The following is a 24,783-nucleotide window of genomic DNA, read 5'->3' on the forward strand; positions in this document are numbered from 1 at the left end:
CTCTCTGTGCCTATTACCTGCCTGCAGGGTGCCTGGGCCAAGGTCTGTATTATTAACATGCTGGTGCCTGCCCGTCCCTCCCCCAGCGTGGCTGTCGTCAGCAGTGCCTGTGGTGCCTGTAGTGCCTGTCGGCAAAGGGCTGCGGGTGGGCAGTGGGGGGCTGGGGCCGGCTGCACAGTGACCTCCATCCATACATCCATCTCTGGCACCTGGGAGGGAGTGGGAGCCGATGCTGCAATCAGGTCAGGCTGAAGGGGCCTTGACTGCAGCAGCCATGCGGCCATTACCACCCCGTTCTTTGTGACAGCAGAGCTAGGCTTAGCCTGGGAATAAAGACGGGGCCCCCAACCAGAATCTGCCCCTTGGCCACCAACCCCATGTCCCTGTTGGAGATGCTGTGAAGTCTTGGCACTGTGAGGTGACCTTGTTGTTCTGCAAAGCACCCTGTCAAGTGCCCCACCCCACAGCCTCTGGTCATGTTGTCCTTCTTGGCAACAGAGAGGCAAGGGCATCGAGGGCACCAGCACGCGTACGTGCACGCGCGCGCACACACACACACACGCACACGCACACACACACACACAATGTGACTTTGACACCTGGTGACCAAGAAGTGAAGAGGACCAAAGTGTCCAGACTCCCGGACAGCCTTTCCCTTCCACTGAGGAAGCGGGTCCTTCCAAAGCAGCCTGGTGCAGGGGTCTGGCAGCCAAGGGCCAGGTTCTCATCAGGACCCTGCTACCCTCTTGCTCTGTGACTTGGACACGTCGCATGCTCTCTCTGGGCTTCAGTTTCTCATCTGTAAAATAGGTTAATAATCCCTATCCTGATGATTTTCTGGAGCCAAAGAAGCAAACTTACTCAAAAAATTAAAACTATCCCAGGCTGAAGACATCCTCCAACTAGCCTTGGGCCAAGGGGAAGACCCAACACAGAGAGCTTAGCTCCTGCCCTGTAATCACCCCGTGCACTGCGGGAGCAGTCCTGCCTCCTTCTTCCTGCGCATGACTGGCCACACAAGCTCCTAGCCGAGGGCCAAAGGCCCAGGCTGGTGTGTTGAATCAGGCTCAGGGCATGAGACAGGGGCCCCAGAGCAGGAGCGGGGATAGGGCAGCAAGGGACTAGGTCAGAGCCCCGCTGCTGTGGGGAGGAGGGGGCGCCTGGCAGGCCCTGGGCAGGCTGGGGTGGGGGAGGCCTTTGGCGGCCACAGAGAACAAAGAGGCTGGGGTTGCCAGGATATTCTGTGGAGCTGAAGCCCTGTGGTGGGGCTGAAAGAGGGGCCGTGGTAGCCGTGGGAATTGTGCCTGCTGCCCCCACGCCAGCTCTCCCACCCAGACCGGGCCTCAGGGCTAGGCTGGGGGTAACAGGGGCTGTCGGGGCCCCCACTCTGTCCTCAGAATTGCAATGGCTGTAAGGGAAGAGAGCCAGGAAATGCTGGAGACAGAGACACACAAGGCACATAGTGTCAGCATCGCTGGGGTCACAGGTGCACACTGACACACAATGTCATGAGCACACACCCAGGGTTAGATGGAGAGTATCACAGGGTCACAAGCCAGCATCACACAATCACACAGAATTCCTGATGTCAGTCCCAGACACAGTATCACAGCCACACAGAATCACCCAGTGTCTGTCATAGGGATAGGGTCATGCGTGCCATACATTATCGATGCTGCATATCCAATGTCACATATAGAATCACTCAGTGTCACACATTCTGCTGTATCATTCTGGGTCTGTTACAAAATTGTACAAGTCACAGGGTTACACATGTAATGTCACAGAACACCCAAATGTGGCTACTGACATATAACCCATGGCCACATGAGGTCTCACATCATAGTCTACCACACATTGTCACAGGCCCATTTTCATGTCACACTCATGTCAGGCATAACCCACATTGCTGCACAGGCCTCACATGGTTGTCAGGGCCTTGAAGCACCTCTCTCTCTCTCTCTCTCTCACACACACACACACACACACACACACTCACACTCACACACAAGGCTGCGTGGAGGCTGGGTTTGTCCCAGCCCCATGTGTACCTCCAGCCTGTCACACCACTCCCTGCCACCCAAGTGAAGGCTCCTGGGTCACTAGGTCAGGCTCCCAACTATAGCAGAGTGCAGCTGAGGGCACCTCCCGGGGAGGGGAGTTGGGCATACTTCTCCAAGGGCGAGCCTGCCTCTAGGTACTTCTCTGTCAGACAGGAGAGCAGAAGGGGTGAGTCTGCAACAGAAAAATGCAGAGGTGCAAGACAGAGATGTAGAGACGTGAGAGACATGGAGACTCAGAGACAGAGAAGAGTCAGAGACCACCAGGAGAGAGCGAGCTTTGGACACAGTGAGCCAGAGAAACAGGCAGAGGCACACAGGCTGGGGCTTGCTGGGGGGAAGGGCAGAAGGTAGGAGTTGGGGTGACTGGGTTTTTAGGGAAGCCACACACCCTCGGCAGAAAGTGAGGGACATCTTGTTAAGATGTAGGTGAATAGATTTAAAATAGCAACACCAGCTGCCATTCACCAAGTGCTTAAGATGAGCCAGGCCCTTCCCTAGAGTGATCTCATTTCATCCTCAGGCAACTTTATGGAGAAAGACTATTATTGTCCCCGTTTCCCAGATGAAGTAACTGAGGTCTCATCATGTTTTGTTCAGCCTCAGAGCTATCCCCACCTCTGCCTGGGCCTCCTCCAGGCAGAGGGCTCGGCCTAACATTTGTACAAAGCAGAGCGCGTGAGGCTCAAGTTGGAAGAGGTGAGGGGCTTCGATCTTAGAGCTTCTCTGTATTGGGGTGGGGGTGGGCCCAGGAGCTGCTATGGCTGGGCTGTAAGTTGGCACACTGCAAGGTACAGACTGGCTGAGTCACGGCACACCCCGCCTTGGGGCTGGCACCGGAGCTGTCCACCCCACACCTGTAGGCATGCCAACAAGGGCTGGCTGAGGCCATCTGCGGCCTGTGTGTTGCCAGCAACCAGGTGGGGGCAGGCAGGGGCCTCCTGCCTGGGTGCTCCCCGCGGGCCAGGCTTCCACCCCCATGCCCCCAAGGAGGATCCTCTCCGCCCCCTGGAGGTTCTGAGGTGCTGCAGTTTGTCTTGCGCAGGGGGTGAGGGTGCTCCCGGCTGCAACACCTCCCCCTACTTCCCGCTGGACGCCCGTTAGGCAGAGCCGCCTGGAGAGATCACAGGCAGCCACATGAAAGGGAATTTTTCCCAGGCAGAGATGGAGTTGAAAGCTGCCTCCCACCGCCCCCTCCTGCCCCCGCTGTGTCAGGCCAAGCTGCTGAGCTCCTGGTGCTGGAAAGGAGCTTGTGACACAGGGGAAGGGGTTGAGGGTCAGAACCCCCACCCAACATGGCTGCTTTTTCTCCTCCCAGAAACAATGACAGAGACGTCCCAACTGCCCCACCTCTCTGCCCACTCAGCTTCAGAAGCTGTCCCTTCTGTCATCCTGAAAGCCCTCACCCATCTGAAGCCAGGCCCATCTTCAGGAAGTCCTTCCTCAAGTCTAGCCTCTGTCTCAGCCAGGCTCAAAGCAGCTGGGTGGGAAGGAGGCCTCCCTGTTAAGTGGATGATAGGCCTTATCCCGCAGGCCAGCCTGTGACGTACAGACGGCTGGCGGGTAGGCAGCAACCACCCCTTTCTGTGCCGGCTGCCCTGGCCTAGACCACATGGCTCTGTGGCTGATTTCCCCAGTCATCTGGCCTCTGAGGTCCCAGACACCCTTGTGCCAATAAGCCTTCTTAGGGTGCGGATAGTCACAACAAAGCCAGAACCCCTAGGTTCTAGTCCAATAGCCCTCAGGCCTAAAGGGGGTCTGTGCGGGTCTGTGTGCATGTGGGGTACAGCCAGGTCCCCATGATCCTGGGCTAAAACTGTTCCCTGGGGACTCCCATCAGTGGTTGGGGGAGCACTAGATCCCTGCAGGTAAGAAGAGGTAAGAACTTGAACAGGCAGCTCAGGCCCCGCCCCCAGAACTACAGGCTGCTTTGCACTGATCAGGTGCTGTTGACTTTAGATGGAGAGGTGGCGGCCCCAGGTGAATGAAGGTCCCTGGAGGTTCAGGTTCTGAGGTCAGGGGTCCAATCAGGCAGGTGAGGTGCTCCAGTACCAGCCACTGTTAGGTTAACAGCATCTCCATCCTGTCATCCAGGCAGGCTGCTCCTGCTTGCCCCTCGTGGCTCCTGAGGGCCTCACTTCCCAAGGGAGTCCCCCCTCTAAATGTCCCTGGGTGATTCTTCCTCCTTCCCAAGGTGGTCCCAGACAACCCCTGCCCAGCAACAGCCCCAACACCAGAGCGCAAGAAGCCAGCAGTGCTTCGTGACACAAACATGCATTCGTTTTATTCACAAAACAGCCTGGTTTCCTAAAACAATACAAACAGCATGTTCATCAGCAGGAAGCTGGCCACGGGCAAGGGGGCCCAGGCCGTGGGGGACCCCCTGGGCACCCACCCCCACTGGCAGGGGACCACGCATAGAAGCCCTTTCTTCTGTCGCCATCAGCCAGGCGGGAAAGAAGGGACTTGTTTTCTCTAAGGGAAGTAGCCAGGATCAAAACTGTCGAGACGTGGGCTCCCCAGACCTCAGTGGATAAACAAACAAAACTTTCGTTTTTGCAAAATCATTGTTGGGGCAGGGGATCCCATTGTGGGGACTGTGGGTGTAGCACACCTGGCCTGGGCCTGGGGGTAGGGGGGTCTGCTCCCTCCCCTCTGTGAGCTCCTCAAGGCAGCTCTGCCCACGTGATGGATATACAGGGGCTTCAACACGGCGCCATCAACATTCTCTTTATAAACGTGAGTGGGTTCTCCAGGCAAACTATGCACTATTTCATGGTCAGAAAGAATCAAAGGAAGTTTAAATGAGGGTGGAGTTAAACTGTGCTAAATTACAGTAGTGCTTATTAGTAACTAGATTTCAAAAGGTTACAGAAAATTTACATTCTCTACACAAAACTGCATCTCCTGCACAGACAACATCGACATCGACACAGGAAGGAAACTGATTGTCCATTCTTTGCCCAGGAAGTCTCGGTACTTTATAGATTCGTCTTTACCTCTCTTTTTGTTGTTCTTCCGAAAAAGCAGTTAAATTTTTTTTCTTTTTCTTTTTATACTAGGGACGTGGAGATGTTAAAACGACAACAAAAAATATATATATAAAAACAGGAATGAAATCTGTGAGAGAATATTTTTGGTTCTAAAGACGGGTGCAGCCGTTTGTCTTCGCCCGAATCCCTTGCCGGAGACCACACGAGCAGTGACATTGCACGGAGAGGGCAGCTTTGGGTTCCCGCCGCCGTCACTGAAACCACCGGAAGGCGGCTCCTGTCGGAAGCATCACCTTCTGGCGGGGGCGGGAGACAAAAACAAGGAGAGAGTTCAGTCAGGGTCCGGCTGGGCCTGGTGCAAAGACGTTCCCCGTGGACGGCCTCATGGTGGAGGGATGGGCATGGAGTAAAGGCAGCCACCCTGTGGAGTTCCGCCATCCTGGCCAGGCCAGAGAAGGAGCCTTGACCTACTGGGTCGCTGAAGGGCCTGGAGCACCCAGAGGCCTCCTGAGCCACTGTGCCCAGGAACCCTCCTTCCAGACAGGAATACCCCTTCCCCTGGTCCAAAGGCCACAAGCGCCAGGCGGTTGTGGGGCATCTGGAAGCTGTATGCACATTTCTGTCGAATGGGCGTGTAAGCATGTACACTGGACACAGTTTTGGAAGTGCGCCTTGAGCTCCGCTACAGTGAGTGGTGTGTTGGAACTGTGGTGAGAGAGAAGGACACCTGCTGGGTTTATTAAGAGGCTACGTCTATGTGCACTGGGCAGTGTGTGTGTCTGTCTACACCAGACCAGAGCGGATGCCTTTGTGTGCATATAGGTGTGTTCTCTGGGCAGGAGAGCAGATGTATGAGGTTTGGGGCTTGGGGGCGGGTAGCCACGGCTGGGATGCCATTATTGTTTTCCAACAATTCTGGACATTTGCATCAAGCCCACTCACAGAGGGGTGGGGACAGGGCAGTGACAGCAGGCTGAAAAGATGCTTTTGTACCCAGGCCTGGCACCACAGCTAGGCTGCCACAGCTGGGGGCGTGGGGACAGGCTCAGCCACGAGGTGGAGAAAGCAGTATGGGAACCAGTTGGCCTTCTTTAAGCCAATCCCATAGTGGACAGGCCTTGCCCACATCTCGGGCTCCCCGGGCTCACCCCTAACTCCAGGCCCATAGAATCCCTAGCAATTAGCTCTGCAACAAGGCTGATCTTAGGGCCCCCAAGACACCCCAAATATGTCAACTAGGTGCCCAGACCCAGGGTTTTTCCAGGCCTCAGAGCAGGGTTGTCAGCACTGAACTGCTCTCCCCTTTGGTGGCCTTGGGAGAAAGGCTGGGCTCTGAAGGGACAAATCAAAGGGTTCTCTCCCAAAGCCGCAGGGGCCACGGCACAGAACCCTGTCAAATAGACAGGGGAGAGTCCCAGTATCTTAGGTCACAGACAGGAAGCTTTAGGACACGTGTGAAAGTTGGAAACGTAGGCTGTGTCTGGGAATCTCAATACCTGACCCAGAACTCCAGGAGGGCGTTCAGAATGCTGGGGTCCTGGCTGGGAATGCGAGGCCCCTGCCTGGAGTTTTATGCTCGCCTTGCAAACTACAACCTACTAGGATGTCAGGATGTGGCTCTGATTTTTGGGGCAGTGAGCTGGTGTCTCAAAGGCTGGCCTAGAACCCCAGAGCCCAGGGATTCGCTGGGTATCCCCCAGACCCTTGCCCAGGCAGGAAAGGTGGGGCTGGGGGTGGGTTTGGACTGCCAGACAGACGCAAGAGCCCACACACCTCCCTCTAAGGCGCCGTTACCTCCAGAGCAGCGGAAGGCTTCTTTTTGAGTTCCTCACATTTTCTGAATTTGCAAATCTGATGGCCAGTCTTTCGGTTCCTACAACTGCTGCACTGCTCGCAGTTGATGCGCCGCCGGCAGGGCGGGCACATGCCGCAGCGTTTCCGCTTCTTCTTTCCCGAGCTGATAGCTGAAGCCAGCTCACCCTGCATGGGGTACTCAGCCAGGCCCGCCATGTGCAGCGCGCTCTCAGCCAGAAACACGCCCGCCGGGGTCATGATGAAGAGGCCTGGGTTGATGGGGAAGGCGCCCAGGTAGGGGAAGTCGGACTGGCCGTTGAGGGCTTCGGCACCCGCCACAGCCTCCATGTCAGGCAGGCCCGCGCCAGCCTCACTCATCAGCGGTAGGTGCTCCTGCACCACGCGCTTCAGCATCTCCGTGGACTGTGCGAACTGCTGCAGCGTCAGCTGTCCCTCGGCTGCCAGCTCCGTGGCCCGCTCAGCCTTGCTCAGCAGACTGGCCACAGCACCACTTTTGTGCTTTGAGGTAGGGTTGCTTTTGTCCACAGCCATGGCTGCCGCCAGGTCATGCCCATTGGCCAACAGGGAGGCAGCGGCTGCAGCTGCAGCAGCCTTTTCGGCAGACTCCCCGCCCATCATGCTGCCACCGCCACTGCCCCCACTGCTCCCAAAGGAAGAGTAGTGGGAGAGAGGGCGGGAGCGGCGCAGGCTCTTGTTGAGGGGTTCACTGATGATGCCACTTTTGTTCCGACGTTCAGGGGGTGGTGCATCATCTGCCACCGAGGCTGGTGCAGCAGTGGCCACCGCCGCGCTCTTGTCAGACACTCCTGCCTTCGGGCCACTGCTGCCGCCGCCATTGGCATTGTTGCTACTGCTACTGCCGCTGGTGTCCTGGGAGCCACTGCTAAGGCTCGACATGGTGGGGCCGAGGCCCAGACCCCGCTGCTGGGGAAGCCTGCCAACTACAGGGGGTCCTCAGACAAGCACCGGGCCTTGCTGCCCACAACAGAAATGCCTGGTGGGCCTCGATGCTCAGGGCAGGCACATGGTCAGGTGTCCACGTGGAAGGGTCTTCACTCTGTCAGGACAAGAGGAAACAGGGTCAGGGCAGTGGTAAATCCCTCCTCCTCCTCCTCCTCCTTCTCCTCTACCACCACCACCAACCATTTTGCCATTACAACAACCACAAGCCTGACTATTTAATAAGTGCCAGCCCCTACCCGCCACCCCCCTCCATTAGGAATTTTTAATTCGTACTATCTCAGTTAAGACTCAGAAGAACCCGATGAAGTAGTGGCTAGCAATACTCTACTTTATAGATGAGGGAGAAATGACTAGCCCACGGATACACCATGTGGCTCCGCTTGCTCTCCACAGCCAGAGCTGCCTTGGAGGTAGGTTTGCTTTTGTCCACAGCCGTGGCTGCCGCCAGGTCATGTGCACTGACCTGATGGAGGCAGGCAGTTCTTCCTGGGCTGAGAGTAGGAGAGAGCTGGAAATGCTTCCTAATCTTCCTTCCCTGACCCAACTATGGAGAAGGGGAGTTGGAAAAGCCTCTGAAGGGTAGATCAACAGAAGGTGTAGACCATGAAGTATGGAAAGCTGCCCCTGGATCCTCATTGGCTATTCCTATCACACATCAATTCTCTCAAGGCTCTGGCAAGTCCTGCAGGTAAAGGAAATTATAGATTTGCTTTTCTTTAACCGAGTTTGCCAAATAGAGCTCAGAAACCTTATTTCAAAGAGCATGTACCCTGCTGCTAGAGGGCAGGTGGGAGACTGTGTCAGAGGACAAGCCTTCGCCTGCAAGAATGGGGGACACGTTTGTGCACACGTCCGCACACACTTCCTTCCCATTCCAAGCCTCAGACTCCACCCTTGCCTTTATTCTGTGCTCCAGCCTGGCTTCCAGATGGAGATGGGTGTGGGCAGGAGAGACCTCTGGCTGGTGCAAGTTGGAACTGAGGGTTGATGTGGCCCTTCCCAGGACAGAGCCTGTTCTGCTCAGGCCCCAGAACTAGGGCACATGAGCATCCAGGCTCCTTGGCCATGAGCTCTGGGAGGAACTGTTCCAGATGCAGCAGAGTGGCAGTTTCCTCATCGGCCCTGGCTCTCGAGCAGGGCTTCCTTCCCTGTCTGCTTGCCTTGGCCCAGCAACCCCCAAGAGAGAGGCAGGAGGACAGAGCCCAGCCTGAGCAGCTGGCCGCTCAAGGAGGAGGCACACATCTGGCTGGGCCTGTCTCGCCCTGGGCCTGGGGGCGGCACATACTGCATCTTTGTCCCCAGGCAACCCCACCATCCCCCAGTCATAGGACTCCGTCTGTCCTGGGAGATCAGCTAGTCCAACCCTCTGCACTTACAGAGGGTAGAAGTGAGGCCCCAGGCAGGCAGAGCCCCTGCTCCAAGACCGCTAGGGAGCGGTAACGAGGAGGAGTGAGTGTAGGAAAGGGAAACACTCTATCTCCAGGATGAGGCAAATAGCAGGCATCAGCAGAAAACCAGACACTCCCTGCCCTGCCCTAGTGGGCACCAGCCCACCTAGACTCCTTCCTACTGAAAGTAGATGACCGGTGAGGAAGAGTTGGGCACGCTGGCAGTTCCATCAGGACAATCCAAGGAGGGCCTGCCCAGGCTAGGCTTCAGATGTCATGGACGTCAGAGTTGTAGTAAGAGGAAGGGGGTCATGTATCCCCAAGGATGGCAGTGCTCCACCCTACCTCCTAAGGGCCAAGGCCAGGCTAGCTCTGCGGCTTCTCTCCTCAGAGATCAGTATCCGTCTCCAGGCATCAGTGACCCTAGTTAGGTGATGGGGACTAGGACCACTGAGATCAGGCCCAGAGACCATCACCCTGAGCCAACTCACCCAGCCCCTGCCAATCTGAGCTCAACTACCCAGCCCTGGACTATATTCCTAGCAGCCCCAGACAGGAGAAGGCAGGCGCCCTCGGGTTGGAGAGCTGGGGAGGGGAGCAGTCTGCGCCCTAGCCCCTGTGCGTGTCCCCCGCCTCTGCGGCCTGCTGGCTGGTGGCAGAAATCGATAGCGGCATTAACTCTGCTCTTGCTCAACTCCCCCTCCCTCTTCCCAGCTCCAGGATCTGGCTCTGTGTGCGGGGCTGGCAGGTCAATTAGAAGTCAGCTCCCTCCGACACAGCCCGGCCTGCGTTCACGGCTGGCGCTCCGGCTGAACCTCCCTGCTTTTGTCTCCGTCCTGAGTCTCTCATGGTGGGGACCAAACCTTACGTTCTGTTCATCTCAGACCCTCTCTTTGAATCTCTCTGATCTTCCATTTCTGTGCTTCCTCAGGGACTACCCTCTCCCAGCCCGCCAGGTCCTGGGACATGCTGAGCTCAGGACCAGAGGACGTGATATGTCATTGAACAGGTGCTGCAGGCAGAACACTGTGGTTTGTCAGCCACAGAAACTGAAGATGGGGGGATACACAAGGGGGACTAGCATGCAGGGTAACTGTCCTCAAACCCCAGAGTGGGAAGATACCAACATCTTAGTCCCTAAGGCCCTGATGTCCCTGTGCCTGGCTCATCTTCTCCTCCAGACCCCGGTAAAAGCTGATGCCCTGGTCCCAGTGGACCCCTGACCACGGGATCCATTCGCCCTACCCATGGAACAGGAGGACATAAAAGAAGACCATCTCCCAGGCCCCAGCCTTCTACTGCAGGGCACAGAGCAACCCTTCCCAGGCCAGGAAGGGCCTGGCAGTGCCAAGGCAGCAGGGGAGGAGCTGGGGCTGCGTTGAAGCGGAGCGGGAATGAGCGGGAGGGAAAGCTGGCGGGCAGGCGGGCGGCGGCGGGCGCATCCATCATCGGCCCTGCCAGGAACGCATCCAGCCCCCAAAAAGAAATACTGCGCCTGAGGAGGGACAACAAAGGGCTCCGTTTCATCAGCAATGTGGAGCCAGCGCCCCGCCGCCCCGCCAGGCGCGGTCAGGCCACAAAGGACCCCTTTGTCCGTGCAGGAGCCGGGCGGCCGGGAGCTGGGACCAGGGGCTGCCGGGCAGGACAGAGCCTGGGGGCGGGGGTGAGGGGGGAACCAGCCTTTGAGAGTTGGGGGGCAGAAGGGGACATGGGGGCAGAAGGAGAGAGACAGGTGGTGGGGGACAGAGGATCATGAGACAGAGAACCAGAGGGGTGGGTCAGAGAAGAGGGTGTGGGGAGGACAGGGCAAAGGGTCAAGGATAGAGGACACAGCATCATGGGAAGCAGAGACTGGGGGGCCGGGTTCAGAAGAGACCCAGGGCAACAACCTCAGTCCGACAGGCATGGAAACAGAGCCCTGAGGGGCGAATCCCAGGCCCAGGGACCTGGGGACCAAGAGATAGCAGCTGGACATACTGACAGGTGAGGGAGGCAGCCGGGGAGGTTTGGGGGAGACCAGATAGACCCACCTCCTTAGCACCCCCACCCATTCTGGCCTGAGGCCCCAGGGCCTGGTCATGAGGCCCAACCTCTTGTGGGCTCAAGCTCACTGGCTGAGCTAGGAGGAGAGGGAGAGTCAAAGCTGGGGCTACTCTCCTGACAGTGTGGCCACCCCTACCTTTAGCCCCAGACCCTGGTCAGCCCCCGAAGACACAGACTCTGCCCTTCTCTGACCAGCTCCCACCACCAAGTGTCCCTGAGGCTCCCTTCGCTGACTGACTGACCCTATCGGCTAGCATGTGTTGAGCACCTGCTGTGGCCCAGGCTCCGTGCTCTGATGCTCTGCATATCTCCTCTCCTTCCTTGACTCCTCCCCAGAACCTGGGAAATAGGAACCATTAACCAATTTTAGAGATGAGGAAATGGAGGCTCAGAGAGGTTTGTGCTGTCAGGACAAGGTCAACAGCTAGAGCTGTCTGGGGTAGAACTTGAACCTAGAACTTAAGTGTTAGTTGCCACCCTGCCCTGGTGACCGCCTCTGCTCACTGGGGCAACTGACAGACTAGGCCCAGGGCAAGGTGACCCAGCCACCCTGAGACTGCCTCCACACCCCAGAGTTGTTACCGTGCCGGTCACCTTTACATGGTCTGGGGGCAAGCTGTCACAGGCCCCAGGGGAGTACCCCCACCTGGGGAGCTTGGAAATATCCAGGCAGGAACCCAGAATGCTGGGCCAGTGATGTCATAATGACAATGAGGTCACCGGAGGTGGTAGCTTCACTCGCCTTCACTACACTCTCAGCTCCAAAGGAGCCGGGATTCACCCCCCGTAGGGCTCTATCTTGAGCCCCTCGGGCCAGGCAGCAGGGTGTGGGGCACCGTGGGGTGGGATGGTGCTGTCAGCACGTAGACACGCAGACAGGTGGCCCACAGTGAGATGTTCTGGATGTTCAGTTACACACAGCCCCAGAGTCTATCCAAGAGCGGGCTGCCCTGTGCTACTGGGAGACAGTACTGGACACAGACCCCCCGGAGGAGTGCACGGGAGCTGGGCCACCCAAAGCGAAATGAGAGCAGGAAGGGGACTGAGTAGGGCATGGAATGAAGGGCCTTCTTGGAGGAAGGGACCACTAGCCTAAGGGAGAAGGATAAGGAGAGGTTACCAGAGCGGACACAAGCCTGAAAGGGTTCCTAAGAAATGGAGAAGTAGGTGTGAGGTATGGCTATAAGACTGGCAGGATCTTAACAGGGCAGGGCTTTGAGACCAAGGGCAGCATTTTTTTAAACAGCTTTACTGAGATATAGTTAACCTACTATAAAATTCAGCCATTTATAAGTGGCTGAATAATTCAATAATTTTTAGTAAATTTACAGAGTTGTGCAACCATTACCACTACCAAGGGCAGAGTGTAAGCAAGGGGCCAAGCCTCCTCTACTTCTTTTGCTGGCGGGAACAGCCTCCCAACCGTCCCTCCTGCGGAGGCCAGGCCTCCTGGAGGAAGCTGCATTCAGCAGGCCGTCGGCGCCCTGAGGCTCTAGTGCAGGGGAGCCAGAGCGGCCATGGCCTGGGCAGGTCAGCTTCGCAGACTTGCACACCCTGGCTCATCGCACCCTCCCCCCACAGTTCCATGCTCTCTCCTGACATCCCTGCTCCACCCCCTTACACTCCTCCACCCACCTTGGTGGATTGGTCTTCTTGGCCTCCAAGGGAGGCGAGATGGACAGACAGACTAATGGCAGGCTGGCCAGTGGTGGCAGGGAGTGCAGACCACAGGCTATAGTGGTTGAACTGAACTGAGCAATTGGATGTGCGTGTGGTGCAGGGGGGGCGGGTTTCCGTCTCTGATTTCCATGATTCAGCCTGGGGAGTTTCCAGAGGGAACAAAAGCCCCACTCAGTCCCAAGGAGATGCACATGGGACACTGGTCGGAGGCTGGGAGAAGTGCAGACCTGGCCGGAGAGCACAGAGCACATACCCAGCTATGGATGGACACACATAAAAGGACACATTGAGCACCACTAGCACCCAACAGATGGCCTGTGGTGGGACATGCCCTCAATACCACCAGGGTCTCCCCAAGACTACTACCCCAAAATTGACTGGCAAAGACAGAACCCAGGGTGGGGGAGCATCATGCTTCCTGGGCTCCATACCCCAAGGCAGGCACAATCCCCTTGCCTGGTGACTGAAACCTGCTGCTAAGAAAACCCCTAGAGTACATGGGCTCTGTTCTTCCTCACAAAACTCCCAAAAATAGCTGGAAGAGGGAATCAACCGATTTCACAGATAGGAACACTGTGGTAGGCGGGCTGTGTGCCCTGACCTGGGGCTCCAGGGGGTGAGATGCAGAGTCTGGGACACCTCTGATAAAGACAATGCCTTCCTCACAGCCTGCTCCTTCTCTGGAAGAGCCAAAGAATGAGGAAGTCCCTTCCTTGCTGTGTGACCTTAGCATATGGCCTCTGAGCCAGTTTCCTGACCTGTAAGCTCGGACCATGAGGGTAAGGGCTAACATTTACAGAGGCCCCACTGTGTGCCAAACACTGCTCATGCCTTGTCTCACTGAATCCTCATGCACACTTTCTGAAGTTGTTGCACTTTTTAGGGCAGGCAATTTGATAAGCAGTTGTGATACAGAGACAATGATGCTCTCCTGATTTAAAACCCACTGGATCTTAGCTACCATTTTTCAAAGTGGAGATGCCTGAGCTGACACCAACAAGGGATCAGAACCCACACACTTACTTAGGAGCTCCCTCCCGGTGGGCCTCACTTCTGGGCAAGCCACGGAAGGCTGGCTCGAAGACACTTGGGCCAAGGAATTAGGGGCAGGGGTGCCTGTCCTTGTGGGGCTTGGGGGGGGGTGCGTCATGACTGGCTAGGGGACTGGAGTCTAGGTTCGTGTCTCCATCCTTTCCCTTCCTGTTGACTCTGACCAAGATTCCCCACCCCGCCCCCCCTCCCCTGGCAATGAACTTCAGATTCCCAACGTAAAATAAATAATGGTTCTTGTTCCTCACCCCAAACTGCAGGAACCATGATCCCAGAGGGACCCATGGGGAAGGAGGTAGAAAGATGCTGAAAAAAAGACTCCAGATAGTGACCCCTCCCACTCTCCAAATTCCAGGAGGGCCCCACAAGGGTCGAAATTGGCCCTTGATGTGATTTGCAGCTAGGAAAACTGAGGTCTAGAGAAGGGTTTGGGGCAGGTCACAGGGTTGGGACCAAACCCCAGATGACGTGAGGCTTTATTGGGGCAAGGAGCATCCAGCTCCACTCGCCTCCATCTTCCCAGATTTCCTGATGATGGCAGGCCCTAGTAATGAGCTGCTACTCTCTGCCAGGCGCTAAGCATTTTACATGCATTTTTTTCCCTTGAATTCTCTATAACTCTAGTATTATCCCCATTTACAAATGAGGCAACTGAGGTTCAGGGAAGTAAAGTCACCTGCCTAAGGTCACAAGGTCAATTAATGGCAGAGCCACGACTTGAAACCAGGTCCGTGTAACTCCAGGGCCTGGCTCTCCAACACTGGCCAAGGGGTCTGAGGCACGCGGAGGGAGGGATTTTGGTTATTCGGCTCTCAGTCTAGTCTAGGGGAAGCCCCTAAGTTTCCCATGGGTCCTGGTTCTCAGGCTATGGTCAAAACACGTTAGGGCACTGTTGCAGAAAAGTCTGCAGCTGTACCCTAAGGCCCGGGAAAAGACAGGGGAAGGGGCTGCGGGTGGGCCGGACAGGCCAGGCTGGGCCAGAGCTCCGGGCATTCCGGCGGCCTCCGCAGGAAACAGAATGGGACGGAAACTGGCTCCTGCCTCCTCCCCCAGAATCCTGTGGGCAGCCCAGCCGGGCCGCACAGAGGCCCTCTTTGTGCCTGCCCCAACCCGCCACCCGCGGCTGGCCCAGGGTTTTGAGTTTCCTGGGGGGTGGGGGCCCTGCCCCTGCTAAACCTCCAGCTACCTCCCCCTCTCAGGGGCGGTCACAGCAGGCCACAGCTGGAGTAGGAAGTGAGAGGATGGCCAGGGCTACCCCAGGGACCCTGGGGGACCTGGAGTCTGCCCACATCTCACCCCCCGGACACTTACACACCCGAATCAGGAGCTGAAGGTCGGCAGGAGGACCCAGAGACAGTGCCCGAGAGGCCAACTCCCTGAACCTGCCCCCTGGGCCAGCAGTCACTAAGTCCAACGTGACCCACCTGGAACCCCCCCCATCGCACTCCATCTCGGTGCTCATGGGTGGTGAACATAAAGAGGCTGGCCAGGTGGGTAGGACTGCCATCTGTCAGCTGCCATTTCTCCCTGTCCAGGGGCTCCCTGGAAACACAGAGTCCATCAAGGGGGAGGAATCAAGCTCACTTCAGCATTTCAGGGGGCAAAAGCCCCCTGGGTGGTGTAACTGTGTTCCAGGAACACTAAGCCCCAGGGAGGGAGCTCAGTGCTGGAGTGTGCATCGTGAGGAGCAGCACTATGGACAAGTACATCTGAGTGTACCCATCTGGGAGGTGTGCCAGACACCTGTGAATGCTACGTGCATAGGTGTGTGTCTGGGGGCTGTGCACGTTCCAGGGGGCTGTGGGTGTACCCAGGTGTATGTGTACAGTCTCAGATGTCACTCTGTATGGGTTTGAACACTGATGTATACATGGGGCTTATATACCAGTGTAGGTAGAGGTCTTTGTGTGACCCCTGTGTACAAGTGAAATGTGTGCTATTTACAGCAGTGATGTATCTGTATGCCCCACACTGAGTGTGTACAAGTATAGTAGTATACATGGTTTACAGGCAGGCAGGCGGGCTATATATTTGTGGGTTCTTCTGGCTTGTGAGTGTCAACACATCTCTGACACGTGTACACCAGTGTATTTGTGTTATATGCATGTATGCAGACTGTATTAGCAGGGCCTCTGAAGGGCCTGGGATAAGAGTCTGAGGCCCAGCTGGGATGGGGATGATGTACACAGGAACTGATGCCAGGTGCTGGGGCCCCTATGGAAACAGGAAGCTGCCCACAGGTGCACTGGGGCTGTGGTGGGGCTGGGCTCCGCCCAGGTTCAGTTTGTCCCCTTGAGAAACCAACCCAGTGTTCCACTAGCTTGTCCTAGTCAGGAGGGCGGCACCTGCCTTGTCTGCGTTCAAAACCCAACAGCTCTGGCCAGCGTCTACCGGACTGCCTGGCCTGAGCATGGAAAAAACTGGAAAACAAAAGCCCCCAGACCGCAGGCCCTCCCTGCAGAGGCGTGGGGGAGGCAGGCAAGAGGCGGGAGACTGAGGAGGAGGGAGGGAGGGAGGTGTCGCCGCAGCCCCGGAACACAAAAATAATGAGGCGAGAGGGGCCATGGGGCCCAGCCGGCTGGTTCCGGAGTTGCTATCTGACCTTGACAGATGCCACAGCTGGGCGCCTGGAGAGGAGCCGCCGCCACAGTGCTGCAGAAACCCCCCCAACCCCCCTGCCACCTCCCCCAGGCCAGGTTGATGGAGGTTCAAGCAGGCCCCAGCCACAGGAAGCCACCCCACCAGGTGGGAGCAGGGAGACCTGAGTTGTTCCCAATCAGGGGTGGGGGTAGGGGGTGGCGGGTTTGAAGACAGGGGAGTGGGGGCAGGGCCACTGCAGGGCAGGGAAGGCAGCATGGGGTCTCCGGGGGGTGCCCTGGCCCCCAGGTGTAGCTCTATGTATGAGAAACACAGAGCGTGATGTTGTGCTGTGTAACTGTGAGACTGAGCGTGTGGCGGAAAGGGAAGCAAAATGTGTGTGTGACAGAGACAAAGATCATACTTTTGTGTGTGTCTTTGTGGGTCACACAAGGCTGGAGAGATGGGCTGATGTCCCTAAAATGGGTGTGGCCACATCACTGAGGGATGGACACTGTTAACTCCCCTGCCCCCTTCCAAAGCCATGGCTGTCCGAGCTGGTGCAAGCCACACTCGGGCTAGGGTTTGCGGGGGGGGGCGGGGGGGACACAATGACAAAGAGAACCACAGCCCCCCCCCCCCGTTCTTTCACTTGCAGCGGAAGAGGTGCCCCTTCAGCCCTTCCTGGTCTCCCACTGCGGCCGTGGTCCGGGGCACGGGCGTCAATGATGGGCATGGGGCTGGGCACCACCACTCTGGGGACACCAGTGAGGGGCTGGGGTGTGAGCTGCAGGAGGGGATGCTGGGCTGGAGGTGGATTAGCAATTCCGAGCACTGGCTGCATAATTAAAAAATCATTACGGGCGGGCGGGCAGGCGGGCAGAGCCTGTGAGCTCACGCTCAGAGCGGGCGGGGACACTGCCATGGCGCTCCCCCTCCCACCGCTTCCCCGAGGAAAAATCCCACCTGCTAATATAATTATGGAAAAACACAAGCACAGAAATTCGGTTTCAGCAAACAACGTGCCTGAGTGCCCAGGGCCCGCCTGGCCTTCAGCACAGTGAGCAGGCTGGTCACTGGTGCCCAAGGCTCTTGGCAGTGAGGCAGGCCTTGCTGGGTCCATACTCCAGCCCCTGACCTCCACCCCCTCAGCAGCGCCCAAGAGAGGGGAATAGGGGCAAATAAAACCTAGCTCCTCAAATCCCAAATCCAGAAAAAAATTAGTCAGTCCTAATAGTTTACAAATGGGGAAACTGAGGCTAAGGAATCCGCGGAAGATCACTGTGTTTGTGGCAAAACTGAGGAAGAGCTGGAGTGTGGTTCACAGAGGCAAGACCTGAGGAGCTCAGCCCACCCCATCCTGTCCCTTCCCCTGGACCCCCCAACTTCCGTCTCATCAGTCATTCCCCAGCCGCTCCCTGGGATGAGCATCTCTCCCCCTGAGACTGAATGGGATTGTCCAAGTCATGTATCCCAGCGCCGCCCAGAGCCTACACAAGCCTGTACCCCGTGGTGGGGGCGCAGGGAGCCCCAACCTCCCAGTTCAAGGACAGGGCGTCCTGGGCTTGTCTGGGTTAAGCCAGGCGAGCAGAGCTGGCTCCCGCCCGGAGAAACGCGGCCAGCTCTGGGTCACGGGCCCCAGAACGGCAGGAACAGCCGCCATCACCTCAGGCCTGGAGCGGGCGGCGCGGGGAGGGGAGCCGGCCCTAATTAGTCGGCCTGGGACCCGGGCGGGCGCCGGAGCGGCAGACGCAGCAGCCGCCGCCGGAGCCGGAGCCGCGCAGGCACATCCGCGGCCGGCCGGGAGGCGGCGGGGAGCCGTGGCGCCCTGCGACGCGGTGGGACAGGAGGCCTGGGAAGGCCCGGGCCAAGGCGATTCCACACCGGGCTGGCCTGCCTCCCCTCATTCCTCGGTGCCACCAGGCACAGCAATTAGAGGCTTTCAAAGTTTGTCCTTAATTGGTTTCATTTTTGCCTCATAAATGATTCATGGCCCTGGAGGTCTGGGAGGCGGAGGGAGTGGCAGGGGAAATTTGGGGAGGCTTTTGCCTGGAGCCAGGCCCCCTACCTGAGGCTGGAGAGGGGGCACAGACCTAGCCCAGTCGATCCTGGGCTGGGGAAGCCTTGGGCAGGTGGGATCCTCTAAGCAAAAATAAAAAACCCAGGCCCTCTCCTTGGGGCATGGACTAATTAGAAACTGCAACTTCTCTGCAGACCAGAGCTCTGCCCAGGCCCAGAGCCACTGCAGCTGCTGGGGCCCTGGGAGCATGAATAATAATGTGATGGTAAAAAATAAAATGAAATAAAATAACAGTGTTAGTAATAATAACGATGGGGAACACTCAATGAGTTCGTACTAAGTTCCAGGCATCCATTATTTGTTTTAATTGCCTCCCCACCAAGCACTGCCAGGAAGAGGTACCAGGATCCCCATTTTACAGATAAAGAAACTGAGGCTGGGACATGCCAGAACTCCTCACTCCCTAACCTGTCAGGAGCACAGGGCTCAAGGCTGGACACCCAGAACACTGCATGCCTGGTGGATCAGGAGCTGCAGGCCCCAAAGAAGTCTGGGAAGAGCCTGAGGTCTGCAGGGAGACCCCAAAGGGCACCAGCAGCCCCACACTCACCTGGGCCAAGTTAGCTCTGCCCCTCAAAAAGCTATGACCTTGGCTGAACAACATCCTCACAGGGCCATATGTAAAGAAGGAAAACGGGAGCCCTGTAACTATCCAAGGCCAGCACTAACTCCGTGCTGGGAATGGGACAGACCCTCATCCTCAGGGAGCTTCCGGTCCAGGGGACAAATGGACAGACACACACATAGAGGGTTTTAAGAGTCTATGCAGAGAACCCCAAGCATTCAGCCAATGGCCTAACACACTGGGGCACGGGGGTGGGCGTGAGAGGAGGTGGCACCAGGGAGGGCTTTTTGGAGGAGGTGAGGTGAGCAGAGGAAGCTTCTTTTCTCTGACCCCATAACCCAGCCCACACAGGATGCTCAGGGAGTGGGTGTGGCCCACTTAAATCCAAGACTAAGGGTCAGTCCTTGAAGAGACCCAGAACTAATGACCACATCAGAGTGATAAGGAACACAAAGTGCTCAGCTCAGCCTGCCCATGACGGTCACTTTTATTCTGAACCACTATAAAAGGTAAGGCCTACACGATTAACTACAAGGCCCACTTGGATCCTGGAGGTGAGGCAATGCATTAAACAAACCCAGGATGCTGTATGGACTGACTCCCCCTAGAGGCCCCAGGACTCTGGGTTCCCAGCTGTTGGCTCTTGGGTGCCTCACAAGTAGCACCTCCTCTTGTGTCCTCCAGCTCCTGTCCCAGCCACAAGCGCCAGTTTCTCCTCCTGAACCCGCTGGCCTTCTCAGGCCCTGGAGCCAGGACAGTCCCACCGGCTTCCTGCTCTCCCGCCCAGACTGGTGCCGAGGTCAGACGCTTCAAGCAGTTACACCTCCCTGCACCTCACCACAGCCCTCTGAGTGGTACATATGACCATCTCTATTTCCCAGATGAGAAAATGAGGCTTAGAGAAACTAAGGGACCTGCCCAAGGCCACACAACTTCTTGAAAGCCCCCGTCCCTCACCTTGCTGGGCTCCTGCAGTCAGTATCCCTGAACTGTTCCTAGCCTAGCCACCTCTTGCCTCAGCCTTGACCCTTCTTCTGTCTGGGTAAGACTGTACTGAGCCCACACTCCTCCAGAAACTAGAACTTAGTTGGGCTGTTGTCATCAGGGGCCCTAGAGCCCTGGGACGTGTAGCCTCCAGTCTCAGCCCAGCTGGGCCATCCTGAGGATTGGGTGGGGTGGTGGGGGAAGCCCCTATATGCACACACAAGTGTCCGAGGGCGGGGTTAGGTGGGGAGAAGGAGAAACCTTGGTTCCAGGGGTGCCAGGGTGAAAGGGTTGGCCATGTTCTCTGGCACTCCCCTTGGGAAAGAGTCAGTTTCTAAGCTCCTGTCACCCACACGGGAGGAGCTGCCTGTGGGAGTGTTTGGCCCTTGGGAAAAAGCCTAAGCTTTATATGACCCCCACTCCATCCTGCTGGAGGGCGCAGCTGAATGACTTGGCCAAGTCACAGCCTCTCTGAGCCTCAGTTGCTTCATTCGCACAGTGGGCCCAGTAATGTCCCTTGAGCCCTTTAGGAAAGCCTTTGGATATAGGCTTAGAGATTTTCCTTGAGAAAAGGGATCAGAAGAATTGGACAAAACATTCAGTGGTCTATGTTGGCTGGGGGCACCTGAGACACTGGGGTCAGAGCCTGACAATGGCTTGTTGGAGATACAAACAAGTGGCTGAGTTCTCGGGGTGCCAAGCATATCTCAGCAGATCCAGTCAACAAACGCTTTCAAGGTGCTCTGTGTGACTCTGGGTCACAACACCGGTCTGAACTTTCCTCCTTGCTGTGCATCTGCTGCCTGTCCTAGGGCTGCCCAGCCAGGTCACTGGGGTCCCTCTCTCCAGCCTGCCCCCTCAGCCGCGCGTCTCAGGCAGGTCAGCACTAACGTCAGTAGGGCCAGCTGGGCGTGGAGTCTGCCACCTCCGGAACTGCCAATTAATTAACTTTTTTGAATTAATTTCCCAAGCAAAATTCTACAATTACATGTCTCCATCAATCCAGACTGGGCAGGCAAGAGGACCCCGCAATGAGCTAGAATGTGGGGTGAGGAGGTGACCATACCAGCCCCAGGACCAGGTCAAAGAGGCACTGGGGGTTGGGTTTCACCCCAGCAGGGCAACTGCCTGGTGTCCTTATGGATACTGTCTGGTAAGGGAGGGGAGGGGACTGAGAAGCCAGAGCCACCCCTCTACCAGCCAGGAGGTGGAGGGCTCAGGGAGAGCCACACCTGGGCAGCTTGTCCTGCCACCCCCATCCCCGACCCCATGCCCCCAAACCACAGTGGGTCTTGGCAGGGCCCAGGAGTAGCACGGGCACTGAGGCTGAGGAGGCCGAGGCTGCAGCGTTCTAATTTCCCAGAGGGGCTGAGATTAATTAGCTCACACACAGGCGCAGAGAGGGAGAGGAGAGTGGGAGCAGGGGAGGGCAGCGTCAGGCGAGGAGCTGGCTGGCGCTCCCCCCTGCCACCCGCCCGCCCAGCAGGCAGTCAGGTGGCCTTGACAGCCTGGGTGCTCTGAAGGTCAGTGGCCAAGCCAGCTGAGCCAGCAGACTGGCACTGTCTCCTTCCCAGAATCCCTGAGACCAAGGCTGGGGGGACCGCAACCAGGACAGCCTTCGGGGGATGGGGGGACGGCTGCACCGTTACCACCATCATGCCACCGGGTGCTCTGTCCACATCATCCTAAAGAAGTAGGCACCATGGTCCGTCCATTTCACAGATGAGGATACTGAGGTTCAGAGCTGAGTGGGGCAGTGTCGACCAAGTTGTGGATAGTGGAGGGGAGACTAAAATTCAGGTTGGCCCAACTCTGGAGCCCCCCAAGATTCCCCTGTGCTAGCATGAGGGGGCTGCAGGAGCCTAGGGGATCTGGGGACACCAGTCGAGGGGCACGTGGGTGTGTCTGTCTGACTGTGACTTACCCCTGCCTCGGAGAGTGTGCAGAGCCGACTCAGTCATTTCACAGATGTAGAAACTGAGACCAGGAAGGGGAAGAGCCTTGCCATGCAGCACAAGGCCCTAACCCAGGGTCTGCTCCTCCACTTAAGGCCAGCACCACAAACTTGACTCGGTGACCTTTAGTGAGCCCCAACCCCGGGCCACATTGTGCCTGTTGTCTTTGGCTAACCAGCACACTGCTCGGGGCAGGGGGTGGGGTCCCTGTGACTGTGTGTGCAGCAAGGAAGGTATTTTCAGCTCAAGGGCACTCTCTCAATGACTCCCTGCAGGGATCCCCAGAGGGTAAAGGAGCCCCCAGGAAGGTGGGAGGTTGGGGATGGGGCAGTGTGTGACCCTGACCAGGCCCTAGGCGGCTGTCACAACTGAGTTTCCCAGAATTCATCTGCAAGGAGGCGCCTCAGGGCAGCAAGCTGCTCCCTGGGGCATCCCTTACCCCACTCTCAGTGAACCACTTCCCCTGCAGAAGCCAAGGCAACAGGGCTCACCTTCCCAAGGCTTTTTCATCCAAACCTGGGGAGAGTGACAGCAGAGGTCCCTAAGAGAGTCATGGGGCTGGGCATAGGTGGGCAGGGGGCTGGCCCAACTAGGAACATTACTCATAGTGTGTGATCGTGGGGGATGGGCGGGAGCCTCCAGAGGCTCCGATGCAGGCTATGAAGGGGTCCATGTGGGCTTTGAATCAAGGTTCCTCTTCTACTCTGCAGGCTCCATCCTAGGTGACCTTAGGCAAGTTGCTAGACCTTGCTGGGTTCATTCCCTGATTTGTAAAATGAACATGGTGACGACAGCCCCACCACCATCAGGGTCCTAGAGGGGACACATGTGAAGTTCTCAGTGCAGGGCCAGCATGCAGAAGGCGTTCAATAAGTGATAGCTCAGTTATTATTTTCACTGTCATCATCAGCCAGCGTAAGAGTGAATGTCGGGGACAGCTCAAAGTAGGAGTGTCAAGGAACCTAGGTTGTGGCCCCCATTCGACCACTGTTTGCCATTGAGTCTGAGATAATTCCTTGTGCCTCAGTTTCTCTAACCCCAAATAAATAGAGAGTACCCCCCCCCTCCTTTACCTGCAGGAACCTGGGGAAGATGAGCATACAGCAGAGGTCTGAAGGTACAAGGAGGGCAGCGCTCAGCTGTCCAGACTTACACTTCCTTTGCTGGCCATAGGAAGGACCCACCTTACTTCCTGCCAACCTTTCCTTTTCCCTCCTTGGTGCCCGAGCCCTGCCTGCTCTATGTCAGCACTTCTTCAGTCTCCCACAGTCCCAGCAGCTCTGCCACAAAGGCACATGCCAAGCTCCTGACCACTCTGAAAAGGCCCCATTTGCCACCTGGAAGTCCCCATCTGAAACTAATTCACGGCCTTCTGTGTGTTGGAGGGTAGGGGCTAGAGAGAGCCTTGGCTTTCTGTTTTGTCATCCTGTGAAGCTCCCAGGAATGTCGAGACACTCCAGAAGCCCTGGTCCTTCTGACCTGGGTCCAACCCATTCCCATCTCTCCCCCTCCCTGTGGCCCAAAGGTCACCCTCTTTACTCCCACACCTCAGCGTTCCCATCTGAGACCAGCTTTAGAGAAGGCCAGATCCAAGACATTCTAATTAAAGAGTCCATGTTGTAGCGATTGCAGGGGAACCACTCCCAGGAAAACGTCCGCTTTGGTGGAGCAGACAGGTGGGGGGGTGGAGTGAGGGCTGGATTCCCCTGGAGATCCAGGTGTGACATGATGAGAACCACACCCCACCATCTACTTCAGGTCCTGCGGCTCTGAGACAGAGATAAGGCTCATACCCATTTTAGAGGTGGCAAAAGTGAGGTCAGAGACATTGGCAGACTGGCCCATGATTACACAGCAGGCAGGCAGTGACCAAGCCTGTCCAACTCCAGAGTCCATGGCTCAGGGTCATGGACTGTGACCACGGTCATCTGTTTTCCTCAGGATGCTTGGGCCCCTCCTTCCCTCTCTGATCACTGTCCAGGCCTTTATGGGAAACACCTTTGTGGCCAGAAAGTGGAAGCTAACCTGGGCTGAGGCCTTAATGCCACCTGTCCTTTGACCCCTGTGGGCTGTCTCAATCCTGTGGGCCCAGAATAATCTGTAGTCTGAGTGTTAGAGGACTATGAAGCCATCCCCATCAGCCTCAATTCTCTTATCTGGAAAATGGTGTATTATCCAGTATATGAAAAATGGGTATGCCCCCAGTTCTGCCTCATTCAGGCAAGGCAGGTCCGAGCCCCAGTGGGCAGCAGAAGCTTAGAGGCATCCCTCCAACTCAGCAGCCCAGGCCCTCTTTGTACTCAGGCCAGGTCTGCACCCATTTTGCAGGCCAGGAGACTGAGAACTAGGGGGAGATTAGGAGGGGTTTGGGAACCAAGGGGACAGAGGAAAGTGGGTGCCAGGGTGAGCAGAGAGGAGGGGCAGACCGATTCCTGGAGCACAACTCACTAGATAAGGGGGTCTCGTTCTTCCGCCCATCTCCGGCACTCCCCAATCTCCCAAGGATCCCACCCCAAGTTGGGGGAGCAGCTGACCACTTGGCACTCCCAGAAAAATCAACTGTCCATGGCTTTCCTTCCCCAGCCTGTTGTCTTCCTCGCTCTTCTACCTCCCTCCCCACCTACCCCCAC

The 24,783-nt window shown here is 57.0% G+C and overlaps 1 protein-coding gene across 6 annotated transcripts in view; it reads right to left on the reverse strand.

Annotated features, from left to right (window-relative positions):
* Window positions 1-4,328: 4,328 nt before the first annotated feature.
* Window positions 4,329-24,783, reverse strand: part of CXXC5 (CXXC finger protein 5) — a 34,747-nt gene continuing 14,292 nt past the window's right edge. For 5 of the 6 annotated variants that reach the window (XM_054568363.1, XM_054568358.1, XM_054568361.1 and 2 more), the window contains 2 exons: window positions 6,848-7,925; window positions 4,329-5,349 (listed from right to left, as the gene is read on the reverse strand). In XM_054568363.1, coding sequence (XP_054424338.1) covers window positions 5,305-5,349; window positions 6,848-7,765 — 963 coding nt within the window. In that variant the 5' untranslated portion in view covers window positions 7,766-7,925 and the 3' untranslated portion in view covers window positions 4,329-5,304. Of the gene's footprint in view, window positions 5,350-6,847; window positions 7,926-8,294; window positions 8,514-24,783 lie in introns of all 6 variants that reach the window. The other variant, XM_054568360.1, reaches the window with a different exon arrangement.

This window comes from Pteronotus mesoamericanus, unplaced genomic scaffold, assembly GCF_021234165.1.
Source record: "Pteronotus mesoamericanus isolate MK-2021 breed Mesoamerican mustached bat unplaced genomic scaffold, CSHL_Meso_final contig_2, whole genome shotgun sequence".
In the NCBI taxonomy this organism is placed as follows: domain Eukaryota; kingdom Metazoa; phylum Chordata; class Mammalia; order Chiroptera; family Mormoopidae; genus Pteronotus; species Pteronotus mesoamericanus.